Here is a 21,996-nt window from a genome sequence, read left to right as displayed (position 1 = left end):
AAAAGGAATAGATAAATTAATTGGGCAAAATGAACAAGAAACTCTTAAGTGCTTTTTACATATGCTCTATTTTTACATATTTTTATTACATAATATTACATATTTTTACATATGCCCTATGCTCTGAGGATACAAGTTAAAAAACCAAACATAGTCTTTGCTCTCAAAGATCTTACATTCTCACAGATATAGGCAATACATATAGGCGATTTCTGCCTTAAGTCAGGTGGGAAAGTGCAATGGTAGAACAAATTAGAAATAACTTTATTCTGATTATTTCCATAGCTTCTTTTGTTGCAGCCTTATTTTTAACCTCTACCTGCTTACCTCCATATAATTTGCAAGTGGTTTATCACTTTATAAAGTACCCACAAATATTTTTGTCATTAACCCATTTCATCTTACCCTCTACTTACATAAAAATCTTGACATTTGACAAATCTTTTCAAAAAGATTAAGTGATTTTATGAGTCACACAGCTAGTTACTTGCAGAACCAGGACTCAAATGTAGGTCTCCTGATTCTGAGTCCATTGTTTTACTAATTTTTTTTTTTTTTTTTTAGTAATAAAACATTTTCCATTTCTTTGTTTTATGATAATTATTTTCCATGCAGTAGACATCTACAAAAACTTGATGTCTTTACTTTAGGAAGAAATGAAACTCCATTTTCTTTTTTATTTTTTTTTTTAATACCTTACTAATTAATATATTCTAGTTTAATTTTAAATTAAACAAGATCTTCTTAATTTGATTTGTAACGTTATTCCTATTTTAGGTGCCATTGTTATAGAACGACCAAACGTAAAATGGAGTGATGTTGCTGGGCTTGAAGGAGCCAAAGAAGCTCTTAAAGAAGCTGTGATATTGCCCATTAAGTTTCCACATCTTTTTACAGGTGAGTTCACTGGCCCATTTGTGTGAATCAAATAAATGGTAGCATGTTGTCCATTAAAGATCAGCCTAGTGAGTCTTTGTGCTACAAAACTATTTGAGGGGTGTCTGGTTAGCTTAAGAAATTCCCTTTAGGAATTTCTTCTTCTTAGGAATAGATTTCATCCTTAACGGTGATGCATCTATTTAGGGTGAGAAACAGGAGAATATTTTTGCAGATCATAATATAATATATGGCTCTTAGTAACAAACTAAGAGTAACAAACAAACTTAGTAAAACAAGTGATTTATTTTTCCAATAGTAATAATGAGTTTTCAAATAACTCCATTCCAATAATGACCAAAAACATTGATTTGCAAGTCTAAAAGTGAAAGAGTTGTTCTATGTGCTTAGCTAATTATTTTGTGTAGGAACCAAATCGATGACTTTGACAACACTAATTGACTGAACTTAAAATGCTGACATGATGCTGCTCCTATATAAAAAATGAGCATTCAGTGGATGCTGTCACTAATAGGAAGACCATATGCTAGCATGGCACTGATTTTCTTTCATTGATGTTTGTAAGAATATTTAGTATTTTGTAAAACATGAGAAAACTTCTCATAGAAATGCTTGGGGGGGGCGGGTAGACTTATATGAACATTGTATTAGAATAATTTTTAGGACTTGAAAATATAATTCGTTTTTATATTTACTCATCTTGTGACTAATGTGAATTAGTGAAGCATTAATTAGGTATTTTAAAAATAATATTACTTTCAGGTGCTATACAAACATTAACAAACTAATGGCTAATAAAGTGTTGTTAAGAAGGAATCCTACCAGGACTATTTCAGTAAAAAGAAATAACTTAAAATTTTGAATTTTATTCTTTGAATTTTTGGAAGGGATACTACTTATTATAGAAACAGTTGTCTGCTAAATAGATCAAGGTTTTCAGTCCTTCCTTTGATTATTTTACACCCTTAATTTGTTCAGCAAATCCTTTTACTTTTTTCTTTCTTTTTTAAATTATAAATTTTTAAAACTAAAGAAATATTAAAAAAAAAAATGGAGATTTCCAATTCCAATCCTAAAATCCAAGCTCTATATTTAAATGAGGAAAATAGTTTAGACGTGTTAACATAATAAAAGAATATATATTTTGCTGCCAAAGCATAGGATTTAGGGTTGGAAGAAATTATATAGGATTCTCTTTTCTAGTCTTCTCATGTTATAGCTTAAGAAATAACTTGAGTCTTTTGACTTCAAATTCAACATTCTTTTTACTATTTTTTTACTCTCTTTTGGAAATTTATAAAGTCCTCTTGTGTTAGCTGGTTTAAAAAAATTGATGATAATTGCTTTATATTGTTTTCTATATCTTTATATTTGACATTTTTTACAGCATAATATTACCTCTCTATACATTATAATTTAACCATTCCTTGGTTATTGGGAATGTTTTCTAGTTTTTTTTAAACATTAAAGATTAAGCAGTAATAAATATTGTTGTGCAAACAGTTCTTCTTTTCCTTTTATTGATATCTTAAGCACATAATCCCAGAAAAAAGATTACTTTGTCAAAAGATATGATCAATATTCTAATTTATTGCATATTTCCAAATTATTTTCTGAAAGATTGCCAGTCCTACCAACCATGCAAAGGGGCCTTACATATCCCTGTTAAAATGTCACTTTATCGGTTTTTTTCTATTTTTGCTTCTTGGTAGCTATAAAGTAGTATCTTAAAATATTTTTATCATTAATTATTACTGAAAATAAACAATTTTCATGGAGTTAATAATTTTTTTTTTCATTCTTTAAAAATGTTGGTGTCTTTTGACAATTTCTCATTTGAGAAGTTATTGATGAAAGAATATTTCTCTCGTGTTTTGTATACCTATATTCATGCAAATAAGCACATACAAACATTTAAATATATTTATACATAGACATATTTATTTTAAAATTTAATCTTTGTTTTCATACTCTTTATCAGATTTATTTACCACAAATATTTCCCCATTTTTTCTTATATTTTAAAAACTTTTATCTTTTTCATATAAGATCTTTTTGATCTTTATACAATTATACATGTTATTTGTAATAATTACTTAATTTATTTGAGAATTTTCCCTTTTCCACAACTGAGATAAATTCTTTTAATTTTCATGATTTTAGCATAGTTAGTTAATTGATCCAGTTACTGCAGTGTATTATATGTGTCTCTGAACCCATTTTTTGCTATATAGCTTTCCAGCTTTCCTCATTTTTGCAAATCTTTTACATAAATAATCATTATTGAAGCTTTGATCTTTATTATTTGTGTTTTAAATACTCCTTTAACTCAGAAAAGCAAATTGATAATCTCATAAATTGACAGTTTTCACTTAAGTAATGAAGCAGACATGAACAAAAAATTAATTTGATAGCTTTTCCACTGAGTGGTTAATCTCAGTTTAAAGTCTACTTCTTAATTTTCCCTTTCCCTCAAAATGATATTTACTATAATTTTGTATTAAATAATAAACCTACCTCTAGCTATACATATAGCCTTCTTAAAAACCAGAGTTAATCAGAACCACTTGGAATTGAGACCATAGAAATATATTTTTCATCCAAATATTTTTCCCTTAGAAGGGATATCTCCCTATGACACGTTAGGAAAATGTGTTACATTTGATATTTGGTCAGAAAGTGATTCACTAAAAAATTTAAAGTCAGAATAATATCCATCTATAGAATGGTGATAAAAGGAATAAAAAAGTGTCCACCATATAGTTCAAAATCCTATCTATGTAAGACTGGTATGACTCAAAAGTGGTTTTTTGTTGTTGTTTTTTTTAGTATGAAAATGAATCCCATAGGCATAAACTGTCAGAATTTACATGTAGGATAATAAATCTGGTTTTAAACCTGAATCAAAATTAGTCATTTGGAAATTCCCATTTTTAACTTCTTTTCTACTCTAAACTTTAGGTAAAAGAACCCCTTGGAGGGGCATCCTTCTTTTTGGGCCACCTGGAACAGGGAAATCCTACTTGGCCAAAGCAGTTGCTACGGAAGCCAACAACTCAACATTTTTTTCCATATCTTCTTCTGATCTTGTCTCCAAGTGGCTAGGTGAAAGTGAAAAGTAAGTTATCAATTAGAGTTTATTTATCAAGACATATTCCTTCTTAAGTGTCAAGGATTATCTAATAACAATCATTGTTATGAAATGACATTCCTACAAGTGTTCAAAAGTTAAGTCATGGTTTTGCTAATTGCTTTTTGGAATATTTACTTGTATTATGTTTAGTAAATAAGATAATTAGTAATGGTTGTAGAAGCACAAACCTTTGAAAGGGAGAACATTTAGGTAATAAGTTTATTTAAGTTCCATGCGCTCACTAATAAGGACCTGTCTACAGAGAAGTAGAACAACCTAATAGTACCCAGTCTTAGGTGGTTCTTCTAAACTCCAACTTCTTGGCAGAAAACAAACTAGGAGTAGAATACTGCTTTATTTAATATAAATGCTAGCTACATATTATTAGTGCTATGATAATTATTCATATTAATGAAAGTGCTTGATGAAAGCCAAATACAGTCAATCGTACCCTACATAACATTACCTTGATTAATGCCATTAATCTATTATAGGTAAAATGTAATTGTAGTGACACAAAACCCACTGTAAAATGATTCATTTGATCAGCCATTTATAACTTTGTCCTTATAAACATGTATTCTCTAATGCTTCCCTCAACATCATCTTTTAATGAAACTAGTTAACAGTATCAGCTAGGCTTTAGATGGACATGGATTGAGCAGTTTTTCATCTTCTCCAGATTGTGGTTACCTCTTTGAGAAGACTTTCCAACCTGTTACCTTCCTTCACTGGTTTCAAAGAGGAATATCTGTTCACAATTTTGAATCGTCTAGATTTGGTAGCATCTGAGGATTAGTTGGAGGAACTGGGTTTGTTTCATCTGAAGAAAAAATGATTCAAAGAAAACAGTGCTCAGTGCATTACCTGACATAATACTAGGCACATTACCCAGTAAATTCATATTAAGATAGTTTTCTTCATGTATTCAAGGGACTGTCATGTGAAAGAAGAATTAGATGTGTTCTCTTGGCCCCAGCAGGAAGAACCAGGAAATATCTAAGATTGCAATGTAGACTTGGTATCAGAACTGGACAAACATATGGGTATATTATAGGAGGGATTCCTTTTTTTGCATGGGTTGAATTAAATATTTACTAAGGTCCCTTCCAATTCCCAAATTATGTGATAGTAAAGTCGATACACTACTAGAGGAACTGAATCATATCGTTACATTTTTGCAATGGCTAGATTAGCATTTATTATTAGGATATTTATTAACTAAATTAGTATTTATTAAATTAAACTAAATTGTTACCATAATAGATTAGATAGCATTGATTAAGTGCTTATAATATGACAGGCTTAGTGCTAAGTGCTACAAGCAAACAAAATAGTACCTTTCTTTGTAAAGCAGAATAGGTGGGACAGATATGCCTGGTAAGACTGATGTTAGGGAGGAGAAAAGAAAGTTAGGAGAATGGCATCAAGATTGCAGGGGAGCATTGCTGGGGCCCACCTGAGATAATAGTTCACTAGAAAATGGAGCCTCAGGACATAGATTTTTCCAGGGTGGCAAAATAACCACCAAAGAGGAAGGGAAAAGGGCTAGAGCATAGAAATCTGGAATAAAACCAGAAATGAAACAAGAAGACAAAAAGGAAGTTGCAGCTAAATGGTCCACAGATTCTTTTTGGAAAATTCATGAAAGAGATTGTTTTTATCCTCTGTTTTTTATATCATCCTCTATAGCTATTCTCCATCATGCTGCCTCTTCTATGTGATAGCCCTTTAACGCAACCCCCCCTAAATTAAAGCTATATGTTGAACCACCCATATTGAAATGAGCAAGCAACCTGAAGAAAAAAACAGCAGAATTGAAACAGAACCAAAAAAAAGGAAAAGAAAAGCAGTGAAAACTTGGCGGCAGCAAAAAGAGCAAAAGAACTAGAAGAAGCAAAGGGGGGAAAAGTAGTTCCCTGATAACTAACTGTATGATCCTTGTCTTTTCTCCTCCATGCTTTGCCCTAAGAAAACCTCCACTTTTTTACCTGAGCACTGCATAAGGGAAGGAAGTAGATTTGAGATGTGCTTCCAGCCCTCTATATAAGGGAGTAACGCATGCTATCCCCACTCCTGAAACAGATATTATAATGGCTAAATCTGCTTCTTTGAAACTTTTATTTAGTCAATCTATGTCTGTTCTCTAGAGCCAGGGAGAGACTTGATAGCTAGTACTTGATAGTTTGATATTTGATAGTTATCATGTGCTCATTACATTTCTGCTTCAGGCTAAACATCCCCAGTTCTTTGTACAGTCATCTTACTACACTAGCATGAGGCCCTTCTCCATTTTTTGTTGTTATCCTCTAACCATTTTGCAACCTATTGGTCTAAAAAAAATGGAGTACCCAGAACCAAACACATGTTCCAGATATGGTATGATCAGAACAAATGCAATAAGACAATCTTGCATTGTTCTGAATCTTCTACCTCTCTTTTACTGGAAGCTGAAATTGCAGTAGTTAATTTGGCTCCCTGTCTGTATGGAGATTGGCTCTTTTTGGTTACAGTTTTAAGCAGTAGATTTAGAGGCGTCACTTCCTTGTTACTGTGAGTTTTTACTTTTATTTAACTCTTATTTAAGCAGAGAATTATGATATTTTAATTGATACTGATATAATACCTTGTTCTTAGCCTTGTGAAATTGAACTTTTATTCTCATATCTAGAATTTTAGTTAATCCTTTTGAATTGCATCCTATTAAATCCAGTCCAAGATTCTAGTCTGTGAAAATATTTTTGGATTCTGTAATCTATCATGTTATATGTCCTTTCCAACTTAGTGTCATCTGTACACTTGATAAGCTTGTACCTTTGTTCAAATCATTGATAAAAATGTCAAACAGCACAAGACCAAGGATACTTGAGTACTCTGCTGAAATTGATTCATTAATAAAATAGTTAGGGGTGAGATCACTTAATCAATTCTGAGTTCATGAATCCAAATCTACTCAAGCCAAATATATTAGTATAATATAACTCTCTTTACTATTCCAAAAACAGTATTCTAAGTATTTATGATGATATTTTTGAGACACTAATATATGTCCTCAAGTGCCTTCTGAATAATCTAAGATTAAATTATAGTTTTTAATATTAAAGATATTCTATTCTAATTTTTTTTTGAATTAGCAGTTCATATATGCCATGTATATATAGAATCCCACAGTTAGAGAGGACTTCAGAAGTTATTTAAGATCCATAGTTAGAGGGCTTTAGAGAAGTTGAAATTTGAAAGAAAGATACTTTCTTTTATACCTGAAAAGAAAGTTTTTTTATTTCATGCTTCATCCTTGAAGATCTTTAGTAATGGGGAAATTACTATTTCCTGGGATAGCCCATTCCAGTGTTAGGTATTACTAACTGTTAGAAGATTTTTTTCCCCCATATATTGAACCAGTATGGTGTCAGTGAGCTAAACAGAACACCCTGTTTCCCCATCTGCATAAATGGAAATTGGCTACTTTGGGTTGTGAACTTAAACAGTAGATTTAGAAATCTGTCATCTGCTTGTTACTGTCGTTTTCCACTCTTATTTAACTCATTTAACTAGAGAATTATGAAATGTCAATTGTTGCTGATTTAATACCCAGAAAGATATTCCTGGATAGTTTAAGACCAAACTTATTTTGTAAAATCTATAAAGTTCAAGTGAAACCATATTTATAGGTGTGAGATTTATTAGAAATTATAGCATTTGTTACTCCTAATAGTACTTACTGTAATAGGTCCTTTCTTTTGGTGCTGTTAGTTATTTCTCTGTATCCTCAAAATTTTTAATATTCCATAAGATAGAACAGAAAGAAGCTGTGTGGAAAATGTGAGGCTTATTATTTCAGTTTAGTAAATGTAGAAACTTAGGCCATCTACAAGAAAGCTCCCTTCCTCTGCCTATTTTTTTTTTTTTTTTTAATAAATGTTGTTCTCTGTTCTATCGATATTTTGCCTTTTGCTTCTCCAAACCTGTAGATAGTCCCTGCATATAGACATTGGAATAAGGCCTAAAATGATGATCTAATTCATTTCCTCACCTTTTTGGTGAGGAATATCCTTCATCCAATTCAGGTTGGCAACTTCTGTGCAGTTTTTAGCATTAGTATCTTTTCACACTAAGAAGTTCATTGACTTGCCCAAGATCATGCAGCCAGTGTGTGTTAGGTGGAACTTGAATCTGTGTCTTCCTTACTCGATGTTGGCTTTCTGTCCAACACAGCACTCTGCACAGAAGGGGCACCCAAACTGTTTTCAAATGGCTAAATGAATGTCATTGGGAATGCTATGGAAGGTTGATCCAACTTTTTGTAAGAGCAGAACATTTTGCCAGCTATGATGAGTAGACATCTGCAGTCTCTGCTAATGGAGAGGCTGAGGCTGCTGAATAACTTGAGGTATTAAATATGAAAGTGACATTAGATTTGCTTAGTCAAGGCAATAAGTAAATATTTGCTGTGTGCCAGACATTGTAGAGAATACAAATATATACAAAGAAACACATAAAAAGAAACTGGAAAGTAGAGGTGCGGGTATGCAGCACGATCTGAAGAGGAGTGAAGACAGAAGTATTTCCAATGCTACTATGCTTTAAAAATACTTAAATATATTTTCTAGTCAGACAGGCAAACTTATCAGACATTTAATACTTTGACATGAGCAAAACCTGTTTTGATTTCTGTAGACTTTAAAAAGTCATAGTGGAAAAAGAACTTAGGCTATATGCTGCAGATATCTTGCTATAATAAAATATTCAAAAAGTCTAAAATTGTAAAACAAGTTAGAGGCTAATTCTTTACAAGGTAATCTGCTCAGCATTTCTTACAAATCCTGTGCAGCTTATTAGAAGCATTGCAATACAAAAACTTAACATTAGGTTAAACTTAAAACTACCATAACTCAAAATTCAATCAAAGTAAACAATAAAATGTCTTTGTTATTATATAAACCAATGATGAAGTGTGATCTGATTTACACAAAATTTTCTGAGAAAATATTTGTGTAAAGTAAGATGCTTTTTATTTTTTTCTGTGAGTATATGTATGTCTGTATACTCAAATACTGTAATTTAAAAGCCTTTTCTTTGCTATGTAGATTACTAAATTGGTATAAGAAAAATGGCTATTCCTCTCCTTTAATTTCCCTAGGTCCTATTCCTCTTGTTTACAAAAAAGAAAGAAAGAAAAAAGAAAAACAAGCCTTTGGCATAGAGATTTTGCCCAAGATGATTTTTATAACATTTGTAAACAATATATTCTTATGGTTTTAAAAGCAATTTGTAATAAATGAAAGAAAAAAAATAATAAATGAGAACCTGAGTTGCACTTTAGCCTGCCATAAAAATAGATTAACTTTTATTTGCAGATAATTAGTTTAATTTTGTCTTTAGGGAGCTTTTTGAAGATTAGGTGAAATTTAGCCATCATCCCCATCTCTGTTATTTAAAATGTAGATGAAAATAGTCCCAAGGAACATTGCATATACTGTCAGACTTGGCAGGTGTGTGAGTTTTGCTTAACTTTTTTTTTCTTTCTTTCATTGTACACTTAAGAGATGGTTAACTGAGGAAAGAATATATTGAGAAAAAGTTAGATGAGATGAAAAAATATCAACAAAGATAAATTAACAAATCACCCTGGCTTATTTTAGGTTTTAAAATGCAAAGTATAACTAGATTGAATCATTTAACAAACATGCCAGAACTTATCTATAGAAGTAAACAAGTATTGTCCTCACCACAGTATTCACTTCGGGAAAGTATATATTTAATCTAAAAATGCTACTATGAATCAAAATTTTTTTCAAACTTTCTAAGACTATGAATTAGATATGAATTGCTAGTCTACATTGTTGGGAGGAAGTTTGCCCCCTCAAATTCCCTATGGCCAGTGAACTTGCATTTCAAGACCCATCCACTTTCACCTTAAAAAATAAAGTCAGATATGAGGGGATAAGTACTTCATTTTTGATTAGCAATAGAAATTCAAAGCAGTGAATTAATGGGGATATTTTCTTGTTCCTTTTCTTGAAAAAGGATTGTAAACTAAAAATAATTTCTCTTTAAAATAAAGAGTTCCATTTACCATTATTATATGTTTTTTAAATATTACTCCCGTTAACATAAAATTGAATTGAAAATATTTGTTTATTTTCAGGTTAGTTAAGAATTTATTTCAGCTTGCTAGAGAAAACAAGCCTTCCATCATCTTCATTGATGAAGTTGATTCTTTGTGTGGCTCTAGAAGTGAAAATGAAAGTGAAGCTGCCCGGCGAATTAAAACAGAATTCCTAGTTCAAATGCAAGGTAGGATTACTCATCTAAATAATGCAGTAGTAAGATTATTAATTGGTTTGTGATATACTGTGAACATAGTAAAAGATGAGATCTTTCAAAATATGTAGTATTTTATTATAAATATATGTTATAAATATTAAATTGCCCACAGCTTTCTGAAAGATGGAAAGATTCAAGTTAAGGACTATTTGCACTACCATTTTAGTAATGGCATGTTCTAGTAAAAATAATTTCGTTAATGATCCAGCCATTCTGGAAAGCAATCTGGAACTATGCCCAAAAGGTTATAAAGATGCATATACTCTTTGACCCAGCAGTACCATTATTGGGTCTGTATCCCAAGGAAATTATAAAGGACAGAAAAGAACCCACATGTGCAATAATGTTTGTAGTGGCTCTTTTTATGATAGCAAAGAGTTGGAAAATGAGTAGATGCCCATCTATTGGGGAATGGCTGAACAGGTTGTGGTATATGAAGGTAATGGAATATTTTTGTTCTATTAAAAAATTGATGAACAGGCTGATTTTAGAAAAGCCTGGGAAGATTTATATGAACTGATTGATGCTGAATGAAACAGGCAGAACCAAGAATTCATTGTACACAATAACAGCTGCTTATGTGATATCAACTGTGAAATATTCAGTTCTTTGTGATCCAAAGTAATCCCAATAGACTTTGGACAGAAAATACCTTCTGCAATCAGAAAAAGAACTTAGGACACTGAATGTAAATCAATACATGCTATACTCACTTCTTTTTTCTGTTTTTTTTTTTTTTTTTAATCTCTCCCATGGTTTTTCCCTTTTGTTCTGATTTTTCTCTCCCAATATGATTCATAAAGTAATGTGTATTAAAAATAAATAAATTTACTAGAAGAAAAATAATTTCATTTCAGCAATTAAACTAATCAGAGAAGTTATATGGAAAAGAAAGTTGACATAAGAGCCTTATAAATCATCTACACAATACTGTTTTCTTGGCATAACATTTGCTTACATAGAGGTATGATTTAGGGGAATAGTAAGATAAGAAGTTACTGAATGTAGTCTTTATTTTGGTGCAGGGGTTGGTGTGGATAATGATGGAATTTTGGTACTGGGAGCTACAAATATACCCTGGGTTCTGGATTCTGCTATCAGGCGAAGGTACTGTAATCATCCTACTTTTTCACTAAAGATGCAGCCACTGTATAATAATATCCCTTTCTTTGTAATGAGAAACTGAATATTAAATTAATATATATTGAAGGGCTATAGTTCTTGCATGCTCATTTGAGTTTTCATTTATTGGAAATTTTCATTGCTTAATATATTACTAGTATTAAAATTAATTATTAATTGTTTATTAAAAGTGTTTTTGCCTCACTTTGAATCTCTAGTGCTTAGCACAATGTCTGACATGTAGTACATGTTTGTTAACTGATTGACAAGTCACACATATCATAATAGTTTTACAAATTCACCTAAATTGGCATTTTGGTTTTTGTCATGTGCTTTTCTAGAATTGTCTTTTCTTATATTTTTTACAAGAACAGTAGGAGGCAACTTTGTTAGTTTCCAAATTGGAAAAAAAAAGTTATTTCTTTATCTTTTAAATTGGACCACGAGTCTAAAGGCTTGGGAGGAAAATATATAATGTCACTTTCTCTTTCACTTGATAATATTTCTGCCTTTGTATTCCATTGCCCAGTGTAGATCTACATTTTCTTTGCATTCATCTCATTCATTAAGCAGGAAACCCAGCAAAAGTAGATAAATATAAGGTATATTTGAAAAGCACAATTTAATTCTCAATATTCATTTAAGATCAATGGAATGATTTTGAACTTCACAAGTTTTTTTTTTTTTTTAATAGGATTTTATTTTTCCAAATATGTGCAAAGATAGTTTTCAACATTCACCTTTGCAAAATCTTGTGTTCCAAAATTTTCTCCCTCCTTTTCCCTTCTCCAAGACAATAAACAATCCAATATAGGCTAAACATGTTCAGTTCTTCTAAACATATTTCCACAATTTTCAGATGATGATATTAAAATCATATATTGTCATATGAAAAATGCTCTAAATCATTATTGATCAAAGAAGTGCAAATTAAAATAACGCTAAGGTACCACCTCACACCTCTAAGACTGACTAAGATGACAGGACAAGATAATGATAAATGTTGGAGGGAATGTAGGAAAACTGAAGCACTAATACATTGTTGATAGAGTTGTGAAATGATTCAACCATTCTGGATAGCAATCTGGAACTATGTCCAAAGGGCTATAAAACTGTGCATATCCTTTGACCCAGTAGTGCCATTACTGGGTCTGTTTCCCAAGGAAATTATAAAGGACAGAAAAGGATCCACGTGCAAAAATGTTTGTAGAGCTCTTTTTGTGGTAGCAAAGAATTGGAAATTGAGTGGATGCCCATCCATTAGGGAGTGGCTGAACAAGTTGTGGTATATGAAAATAATGGAATATTATTATTCTATAAAAAATGATGATGAACAAGCTGATTTTAGAAAGGCCAGGAAAGACTTACATGAACAATCATGTTGAATGAAACAAGCAGAACCAGGAATTCATTGTATACAATAACAACTGTTTATGCAATGATCAACTGTGAAAGGCCCAGTTCTTAGTGATTCAGTGATCCAAAGCAATCCCTGTAGACTTTGCACAGAAAATACCTTCTGCAATCAGAAAAAGAACTTAGGAGATTGAATGTAAATCAACACATGCTATGTTCACTTATTTTTTCTGTTTTGTTTTGTTTTTTGATCTCTCCCATGGTTTTTCCCTTTTGCTCTGATTTTTCTCTCCCAACATGATTCATAAAGTAATATGTATAAAAAATAAATTTACTAGAAAAAAATTTTTAAAAATAAACTTCAGTGCTCAGTCAAAAAAAATAAACATTTCCATATTCTTCATGCTGTACAAGAAAAATCAGATGGGGGAGGGGGTGTTGGCACGAATAGGAAATGAGAGAAAAAAAATCAAACAAACCACAATGAAAAACTGGTGAAAAATACTATACTTGATCCACATTGAAAAGAGCCAAGTCCATCTCAATTGATCATCACACAATCTTGTGTTACTGTGTACTTTGTGCTCACTTCACTTAATAATAGTTCATATCTATCTGTTCAGATTTGGAATTTGTTTTTACTATTTTGAATGGTAGTTTGAATTTGCTCTTTTGACATGTAGTATGACTTCTTTGTTGATATGTAGGTGGCCAAGGAGGGAATTACATATAATTATAATATATATTACATATATTTATAATTCATATAATTATATGTATGTAGTCATAATTCAAAGGAGAGAAGGTAAACTGTTTTATGACACATCATGGTGAAAACAGAGGACATTTTAGTCATCAGATGATTAATTATTCTTTTTTAAAGATTGTTTCATTGACATATTCTGCAAAGAAAAATGAAAGATTCCAATAAAAAGACCTAACTACCAGATTCAGCATATTTAAAAGTTTATTTAGACAAACCTTGTTTATGTAATTAAGATTATCACTTGCCTAGCTTTTTATTCCTGTTTTGTAAATAAGTATATTTTGTGTTCCTTCTCATATTTTCCAGATTTGAGAAACGTATTTATATTCCTTTACCTGAAGATCATGCCAGGACAGCAATGTTTAAATTACATTTGGGGACTACACACAACAGCCTATCAGAAGCAGACTTCCGAGAACTGGGGAAAAAGACAGATGGCTATTCAGGAGCTGACATCAGTATCATTGTACGAGATGCACTGATGCAACCTGTGAGGAAAGTTCAGTCAGCTACTCATTTCAAAAGAGTGAGTCAATTAGAGCACTCTAAATATTATATAATGTTATTATTGTTTTTCTCATTTTTTCCTTCTTTTTTCTTAATATTGCATTTTAAGTTCCAAACTGCTTCCCTCCCCACCCTGCACTAGAGAAGACCATCATTTCTCTCTCTCTCTCAACACACACAGCTTCTTTCCTGAAGCTGAATAGCCTCTTCCTTCATAGGTCCTTTGTAGTTGATTTGCATGTATATATAATGCCCAATAGCTTAATCATTCCTAGTTATTTAAGCAATATTACTATTTATACAATATTCTCTACTCAGTTTTTTAAATGAGTAGAGATTTTTTTCTAAAATCAACCTACTTAACATTTCTTACAATACAATAATATTCTATCACAATCATATACCACAGTTTATTCAGCTATTTCCCAATTAATGGGCATCCTCTCACTTTGCCACCATAAAGAGAGCTACTGTAAATATTTTAGAACCTATTGGTTGTTTTCCTTTTTTTTCTGATCATATTTAGTTAACAGACTTAATAGTTGTATTGCTGGGTCAAAGGCATAAACAATTTTATAACTCTTTGGGCGTAATTTCAGATTGCTTTCCAAAATGATTGGGCTGGTCGCAGTTCTACCAACAATGTATTGGTGTCCAATTTTTCCACATCTCCCCAACATTGGTCATTTTTCTCTTCTATCATTTTAATCAATTTGACAAGTATGAGATTGTATTTCAGATGTTTTATTTTGCATTTCTTTAATCAGTAATGACTTAGAGCATTTTTTTCATAACTATATATAACTTTGATTCCTTCTTCCAAAAACTGCCTGTTCATATCTTTTGATCATTTATCAATTGGAGAATGATTTATTACATAAACTTGACAAAGATCTCTGTGTATTTTTGATGAGACCTTTATCTGAAAATGTGTCGAAAATTTTTTCCCATTTTTCTGCTTTCCTTCTAATATTGGCTACATGGGTTTTATTTTATAAAAACTCTAATTTCATGTAGTCAAAATTAGCCATTTTATATCTCTCTGTTCTCTGTTTCTTGTTTATTCATAAATTCTTCTATTCATAAGTCTGATAAATAACAAGTTCCATGTTCTTATAATTTATTTCTCTTTCTTTATATCTAGATCATGTTTCCATTTTTACCTTATCTTGATAAATGGTATAAAATATTGATTTTTGCAACATTTCTGCCAGGCTGCTTTCCAGTTTTTCCAACAATTTTTACTAGATAATAAATTATCCCCAAAGCATAAATTTTTAGATTTTTGGAACACAGAGTTATTATAGTTATTTATTATGCACATCTATCTTATTCCACTGCTTTACTATTACTATTTTTGTTAGCCAGTACCAGGTAGTTTTGGTAATTATTGCCTTATAATACACTTCACAATTTGGTACTGTTAAACCTCCTTTCTTTACATTTTTTTTCCATTAATTCCTTTAATATTCTTGCCCCATTTTTTGCTAATTATTTTTTCCAACCTCAAAATAATTTTTGATAATTTAATTGTAATGACAGTGAATAAATAGTTAGATAGAATTGTCATTTTTATTATATTGTCTTGGCCCACCTATAAACAATTAATATTTCTCCAATTATTTAAATCTGGTTTTGTTTGCATAAAAAGTGTTTTATAATTATATATTTCATATAGTTTCTGGATTTCTCTTGGCAGGTATATTCCTATTTATTTTATGCTGACATGGTTTCAACTTATTTCACAGATTGGTATCTGTGTGTCATTTTTATATGATAGTATTGTGAACTTTTCCCTGAGCTGGTTTTTTCCCCCATTTTGGATTAAATTGCAATTTCCAATGCAAATAATTTTCACACTCTTAGAAAATAAGTTTTCCAATGGTCAGTAAACATTTGTTGCTAGCCCATCCACCATGTGCCAGGCACTATGCTAAATGCTTGGAGAAAGAAAAGTTAAAGATAGTCTGCTCTCAAAGAGCTCATGGTTTAATGGGAAACAACATGCAAAATACATGTACAAACAAGTTGTATAGAAGATAAAAAACACATAGTAGAAGTAGAGGGAACTGGGAAAAGCTTCCTATAGAAAGTGAGATTTTTAGCTGGGAGCAGAGGAAAGTCAGGAAATGAAAATGAAGAAGAAGAGCCTTCCAGGCTTTAGGAACAACTAGGAATAGAGGGTGTTATTTAAGGAACAACCTGTGAGGCCACTGTCATTGGATGGGTAGAGTATATGGAAAAATGTGTGAGATATAAGAAAGACAGGAGAGAAGTAGGGAATGGAGGAACTAAATTATGAAGGATTTTGAAAGCCAAATACAGGATATTTGGTCTTAGAGATGAAAGGGAGCCATTGGAATTTATTGAGTAGGGGACATGGCATGGTCAAATCTATACTTTATTTAAGATAATTTTTGATAGTTTTAACTAGGAATTTTTAAAAATGGTTACATATTTCTAAAAATTATTTTCATTTTCTGAAATTACTTTTTAAATAATTGCAATGTTTGTAATTATAATTTACACTGATAGATTTTTCTAAGTTAAAACTTAGTAAAATCATCTGTATAAATGAAGTGCAAAAAGTATAAAGTGTTTCTAGTTTAAATTATCAGTTATTTTTAAATCCTAATAATTTCTTTTAAACTGATAGCGTAGTATTAAAACTGTTACTAGTTTTTCCTTTAGCCTTGTTATTTAAAACAAGACCAAAACTCAAGAATTGCTTGGGCACATGGGCCATGGTAGGATGAGACCTTGCTTGTGCTGGACTTTATGGGTTATCAAGGTTTTTCCTCTGTGCTAGCACTTTATATTTGATGCTGACTACTCCCTTAAAATGCCTGACTTTGGGAAAGCCACTTGCCCTCTCTGGTTCTCACTTTTCTCACCTATAAAAGGAAAACTGGTGAATAAGATGATCTTTTGTAAACTTCTTTTAGCCCTAAGTCTTATGAGTCAATGTAATTTCAAGTTCAATGCTACCCTTCCCTTGAACCTGACCTCCACATTAGTGTTGGAACTAGTAGGATGTAATACCAACTTGATCCTGGTCAGAATTTGTAATGGAGCAAATCCAGAGGAGAATTTATACTCTTTTTATGTAAGCAGGGCTTCTTTAACTTTTTGGGCCCCTTTTTACCTGAGAATTTTTTACATGATCATGGATATACTCTATGTATACAAAATTAAGTGTACAAATCAAACATTTACTGACAATAAATCATAATATCATAATAACAACTTGCTAAAGCAACTGCAGGCATTGATGAGCTGAAAGCAAAGTATAGCAACCTCTCACTGTTTGAGTTCTAAAAGTTGTCCTGTGAATGATATTATAAATATACAAATGGCACTTGACAGAAAAAAAGCTTCCCTGCCCATGCCCTATGCAGGGGTCCTCAAACTATGGCCCGCGGGCCAGTTGCAGTAGCTGAGGAAGTTTATTCCCCTCACCCAGGGCTATGAAGTTTCTTTATTTAAAGGCCCACAAAACAAAGTTTTTGTTTTTACTATAGTCCGGCCCTCCAACGGTCTGAGGGACAGTGAACTGGCCCCCTATTTAAAAAGTTTGAGGATCCCTGCCCTATGGAGTCATGACCCAGAGTTTAAGAAACTAGGCTCTAGAGTGTGAGACAGTTTATGTACCATAGCAATACCGTTTTTTATAATAGTGGACAGTCTAAATAACACTAAAGAAACTTGTGGTGGCTATGAATAGATTGTGGCAAATTACCATTGATGACTTGTTTGCAAAAAGTGGTGTGAAAAAAGTCCCAAATGTATGATCAGAAAAGGAAATCAACTAGTCATGAGAAAGTAACAAGTGAACATTCTGAGTGTTAACCTGATTCTCTCAATGCTAAAGGGCCCAGGGGAAGAATTACAATTGAATAGGACTGCTATGAAGGATGTACCAGGTAACTTCGACAAGAATCACTGAGGATGAGAAGGGTAGATGTGTTGTCATCTGTACTGTTGAAGAGTTGCATCAATGAACCCAGGATTTATTGATGCAAAAAAAAAAAAAAAAAATCATAGAAGGCAAATAGTTCATAAGGATGAATTTTACTTATTTTTCACAGACAAAAGATTTTCTTCATTTTCTTAACATATTTTGTAGCTATAATCTGAAATGTCATTTATTTCTCATTTCACTAAACTTGTTATCTTTTTTAAGATTAGAGGTCCTTCGCCCACTAATCCTAATGTCATAGTAGAAGATTTACTTACTCCATGCTCTCCGGGTGATCCTGGTGCCATTGAAATGACATGGATGGATGTCTCTGGAGATAAACTTTTGGAGCCAGCTGTTTCCATGGTTTGAATTTTTTTTTTTAAGTTTGGTTATTTATATTCATAAATTTGGGAATCGTTTTAAATATTTTGCAAGTAATATTTCAGAATTAGAGGTAACACAATGTAACAGAATACAGGACTGGGAGTCAGAAAGACAGCTTCTTTTACATCCTGCTATAACTATTAGTTATACTGATTGAGGATACCTATATTAACCAAAGCACTTTATGTTACTGAGCTTCTGTTTGCTGATCTATTAAATAAAGGAGGGTCATAATTTAGATAGATGAAATCTAAAGTGTCTTCCAACTCTAAATCTTTGATCCTGTGATGATCATAGGATTGATAAAACAAGGAATAATTATTAAATTAACAAAAGTCGTATATATCACTGTTTTAAATTGTATTTCTTAATTTAAGTAAAACTAATATTTATTAGGAATTAATATTCTGAATATAATCTACACATGATAGTTCATTCATATGTTTATGGAGATATATATCTACTTCCATTTATATATGTTTGGATAAAGCATTAGAAGAAATCTGAATAAGATTTTTTTTAAAGATAAGTTTTTTTTTTTAATTTCAGTCACATTTTATTTTTTCAATTACATGTGAAGATAGTTTCAGCAGTAATTTTTATAAGATTTTGAGTTCAAATTTTTTTTCTTCCTCTCTTGCCCCTCCCCCGATAGCAAACAATCTGATAGTGTTTATACATGTACAATCATCTTAAACATATTCCCATATTAGTTATGTTGTGAAAGAAAAATCAGAACAAAGGGGGAAAACCACAAGAGAAAAAAATAAGCCCAAATAAAATGTGAAAATAGTATGCTTCAAACCACATTCAATCTCCCTATTTCTCTTTCTGGATGAGAATGGCATTTTCTATCCTATGCGTATTATAATTGTCTTAAATCACTGTATCACTGAAAAGAGCTAAGTCTATCAGAGTTGATCAATCCATAGTCTTGTTATTACATATACAATGTTCTCCTACTTTCGTTCCCTTCACTCAATATGAGTTCATGTTAAGTCTTTCTAGGCTTTTCTGAAATCAGCCTGCTAATCATTTCTTATAAAACAATATTCCATTACATCCGAACTTGAGTTCTTAGTTTTATAGACTTAAGATATACAGGAGATTTGTCTAGAATATAAAGTTATAATGACTTCAGATAATATCCTAGGAGATTTTTTTTTTAATGTAATGTTTTCTTATTTGGTATTTTCTTCTCAAAGAGAAGTTCATCCTTTGAAGTATATTGGTTTTTTCATTCAAGTATATAACATTATTGAGTAAATCAAAATTTTGACTCCTAAATTTTTAGTAAATTACTTGGTTAATAAAAATGCCTGTGGTTCATCTTATATAGCTCAGTGATGGTTTTTTTCCTCTTTTTTTTTTTCTCTCAACAGCCTGACATGTTACGGTCATTAGCTAGCACAAAGCCAACTGTTAATGAGCATGACTTGCTGAAATTAAAGAAGTTTACGGAAGATTTTGGTCAAGAAGGCTAATCCAAAGACAAACAGAAAAAAATTGACCATACTTTTTTTCTTTTATAGGCATTCTTGCCTCTTTGGGGATGGCATTTAAATATCTGTGGACTTTAAAAAATGTTGTTTTTTTTTTTTTAATTCCTTCTCCACAAGAGAATGAAGATCTCTTTTGAAAGTTCCTTTAGTTTTATGTTCTTTTTCTTCCAATTTGTATTATCTCCTGTTTAACCAAAAAAAAAAAAAAAAAAGTAAGATGGTGTATGGGGAAATTAGTGGCGTACTGAGTGGTAAATAGCTCTTACATTACATTTTTTTCTATACCTGCCATAAAATACTGTCACATAGACTTGAAGTTAAATGAACTGTGACATGTGCTTTGGAGAAGAGATCTTCTTAAACATCATTTTTATTATCTAAGTCAATTGATTTTCCTACAAAAATTATTTTAAAAAATTAAAATTTTGTGGAAAGAAAGATCACTGCAAAAAGCAAGGAACATTGTAATCTGGTTTTAAAGATTTTTAATTATGTGATAACCAGTACTCATATTGAACACTGACAGGTTTTGTACTGGTTTTTTCCTCCATGTTTATTTAAATATTGCCTTAAAAAAGCAGTAAGCTTTTGTTTTTAACTTTACTAGTTGATAGGAACCTTTCACTGTGCAATCTTGGAAAACTTAAGAGACTTGACATCATCTTACTCTGGAGAAGAAACTTCTCTATCTCAGTGTCCTTTTTTATAGCAAGAATTGACCAAAACAGATTTTCAATATATTTGTAATTTTGGAATACCATGTCATGAAATACTGTTATGGAAAGTTTTAAAGTAATGGAATGATCAGGCTTTCATTTGTGAGTGATGACATCCATAAATACACATACACACTGCCTCCATATGTGTGTGTTGTATTTGTATATGTATATGCACATATAAAAATTATATATACATGTGTGTATAATTTTCTTTCCAGTGATTAGAGTGGTAGAATTCTGGTCACTTAGGTTTGTGAGTAATTTGCCCTAGCCATACTCCCCATTTTATACATATCAGTGTGATACTTTATCAAAGTTTTGGAAGTGGGCTGATGTTATCAGATTATTAAATATAAAAGTAACATTTGGTTATTTCTAATAACCATTGAAGTATGGATTTTAAGACCATAAGATAAAACACTAGCATCAGCATTAAGTGTGCCTTCTAAGTTTCTTTGGCTGTGATTTTTTTAAAAGATTGAATTATCTAGAACGCATTACATTCCATAATTATTACAAAATTCTACCTTAGAAATGCTTTAGAACAATTTAAAAATATTTGCACATTTCAAATATGCATTGTGGTTGTCTTTTGGGTTTTTCTTTTATGTACAGATTTTTGTGTGCTTTTTAGAAATCCTAGATTTGATGAAATATGCTGTTCTTACATGAAGTCATATGATACACTATCAGCTGTATTCTTTGTCTATTTTGGAGCTTCCAAGAAAATGAACCCAAATCCTTTACAATAAGGAATTCTATAAAAATTATTCATTAAAGTGATGTACATATAAACAATTTAAACAAATTTTTTTTTTAATCGTTGCTTTTGTACTGTGATTGGGAGTTGTCTTAGCAGATAGCCTAAAACTGGGATGGGGAGAGAGAGAGACAATTGTGCATAAGATACATATTTTTAATGCTCACAGTCTCAAACTATGGCATATTACTACAATTACATAGTTAACAGAAAATTTTTACTGTAATTAGAATTTGTGATAATTTGCTTTGAATATGAGTGCCCCAAATTGATACCATATAAGTATACTGACAAAAATAAGTGTGGGGCTTACTATTGTACTTCTAAGGGCCTTACTTTCAAGCCTCACCTGCTTCATTATAAAGATTTATGATTCTAACAATTATCCTAAAATCATATTAGTGTCATGACTATTGTGGAAAAATAGACCAGCAAATATAATAGACCAACGTTTCCATGACAAAATTTTAAAAGGGAATGTGACTTAACCGACAACCTGAATGAATACTTTACAGGTTGGAATTTAGCCCAAGTTGCTGTTGGCACAAAACATGGGGAAAGT

At 31.4% G+C, this 21,996-nt stretch overlaps 1 protein-coding gene across 2 annotated transcripts in view; it reads left to right on the top strand.

Annotated features, from left to right (window-relative positions):
* VPS4B (vacuolar protein sorting 4 homolog B) overlaps nt 1-21,478 on the top strand; it is a 29,333-nt gene extending 7,855 nt beyond the window's left edge. For both annotated transcript variants that reach the window (XM_031946179.1, XM_003759650.4), the window contains 7 exons: nt 778-897; nt 3,859-4,015; nt 10,179-10,327; nt 11,383-11,464; nt 13,908-14,127; nt 18,292-18,432; nt 19,836-21,478. In XM_031946179.1, coding sequence (XP_031802039.1) covers nt 778-897; nt 3,859-4,015; nt 10,179-10,327; nt 11,383-11,464; nt 13,908-14,127; nt 18,292-18,432; nt 19,836-19,937 — 971 coding nt within the window. In that variant the 3' untranslated portion in view covers nt 19,938-21,478. The remainder of the gene's footprint in view (nt 1-777; nt 898-3,858; nt 4,016-10,178; nt 10,328-11,382; nt 11,465-13,907; nt 14,128-18,291; nt 18,433-19,835) is intronic.
* The last annotated feature ends 518 nt before the right edge of the window (nt 21,479-21,996 follow it).

The sequence above is a fragment of the Sarcophilus harrisii genome, chromosome 1 (assembly GCF_902635505.1).
Source record: "Sarcophilus harrisii chromosome 1, mSarHar1.11, whole genome shotgun sequence".
Classification (NCBI taxonomy): Eukaryota; Metazoa; Chordata; class Mammalia; order Dasyuromorphia; family Dasyuridae; genus Sarcophilus; species Sarcophilus harrisii.
This window is presented reverse-complemented; position numbering and strand designations above follow the sequence as displayed.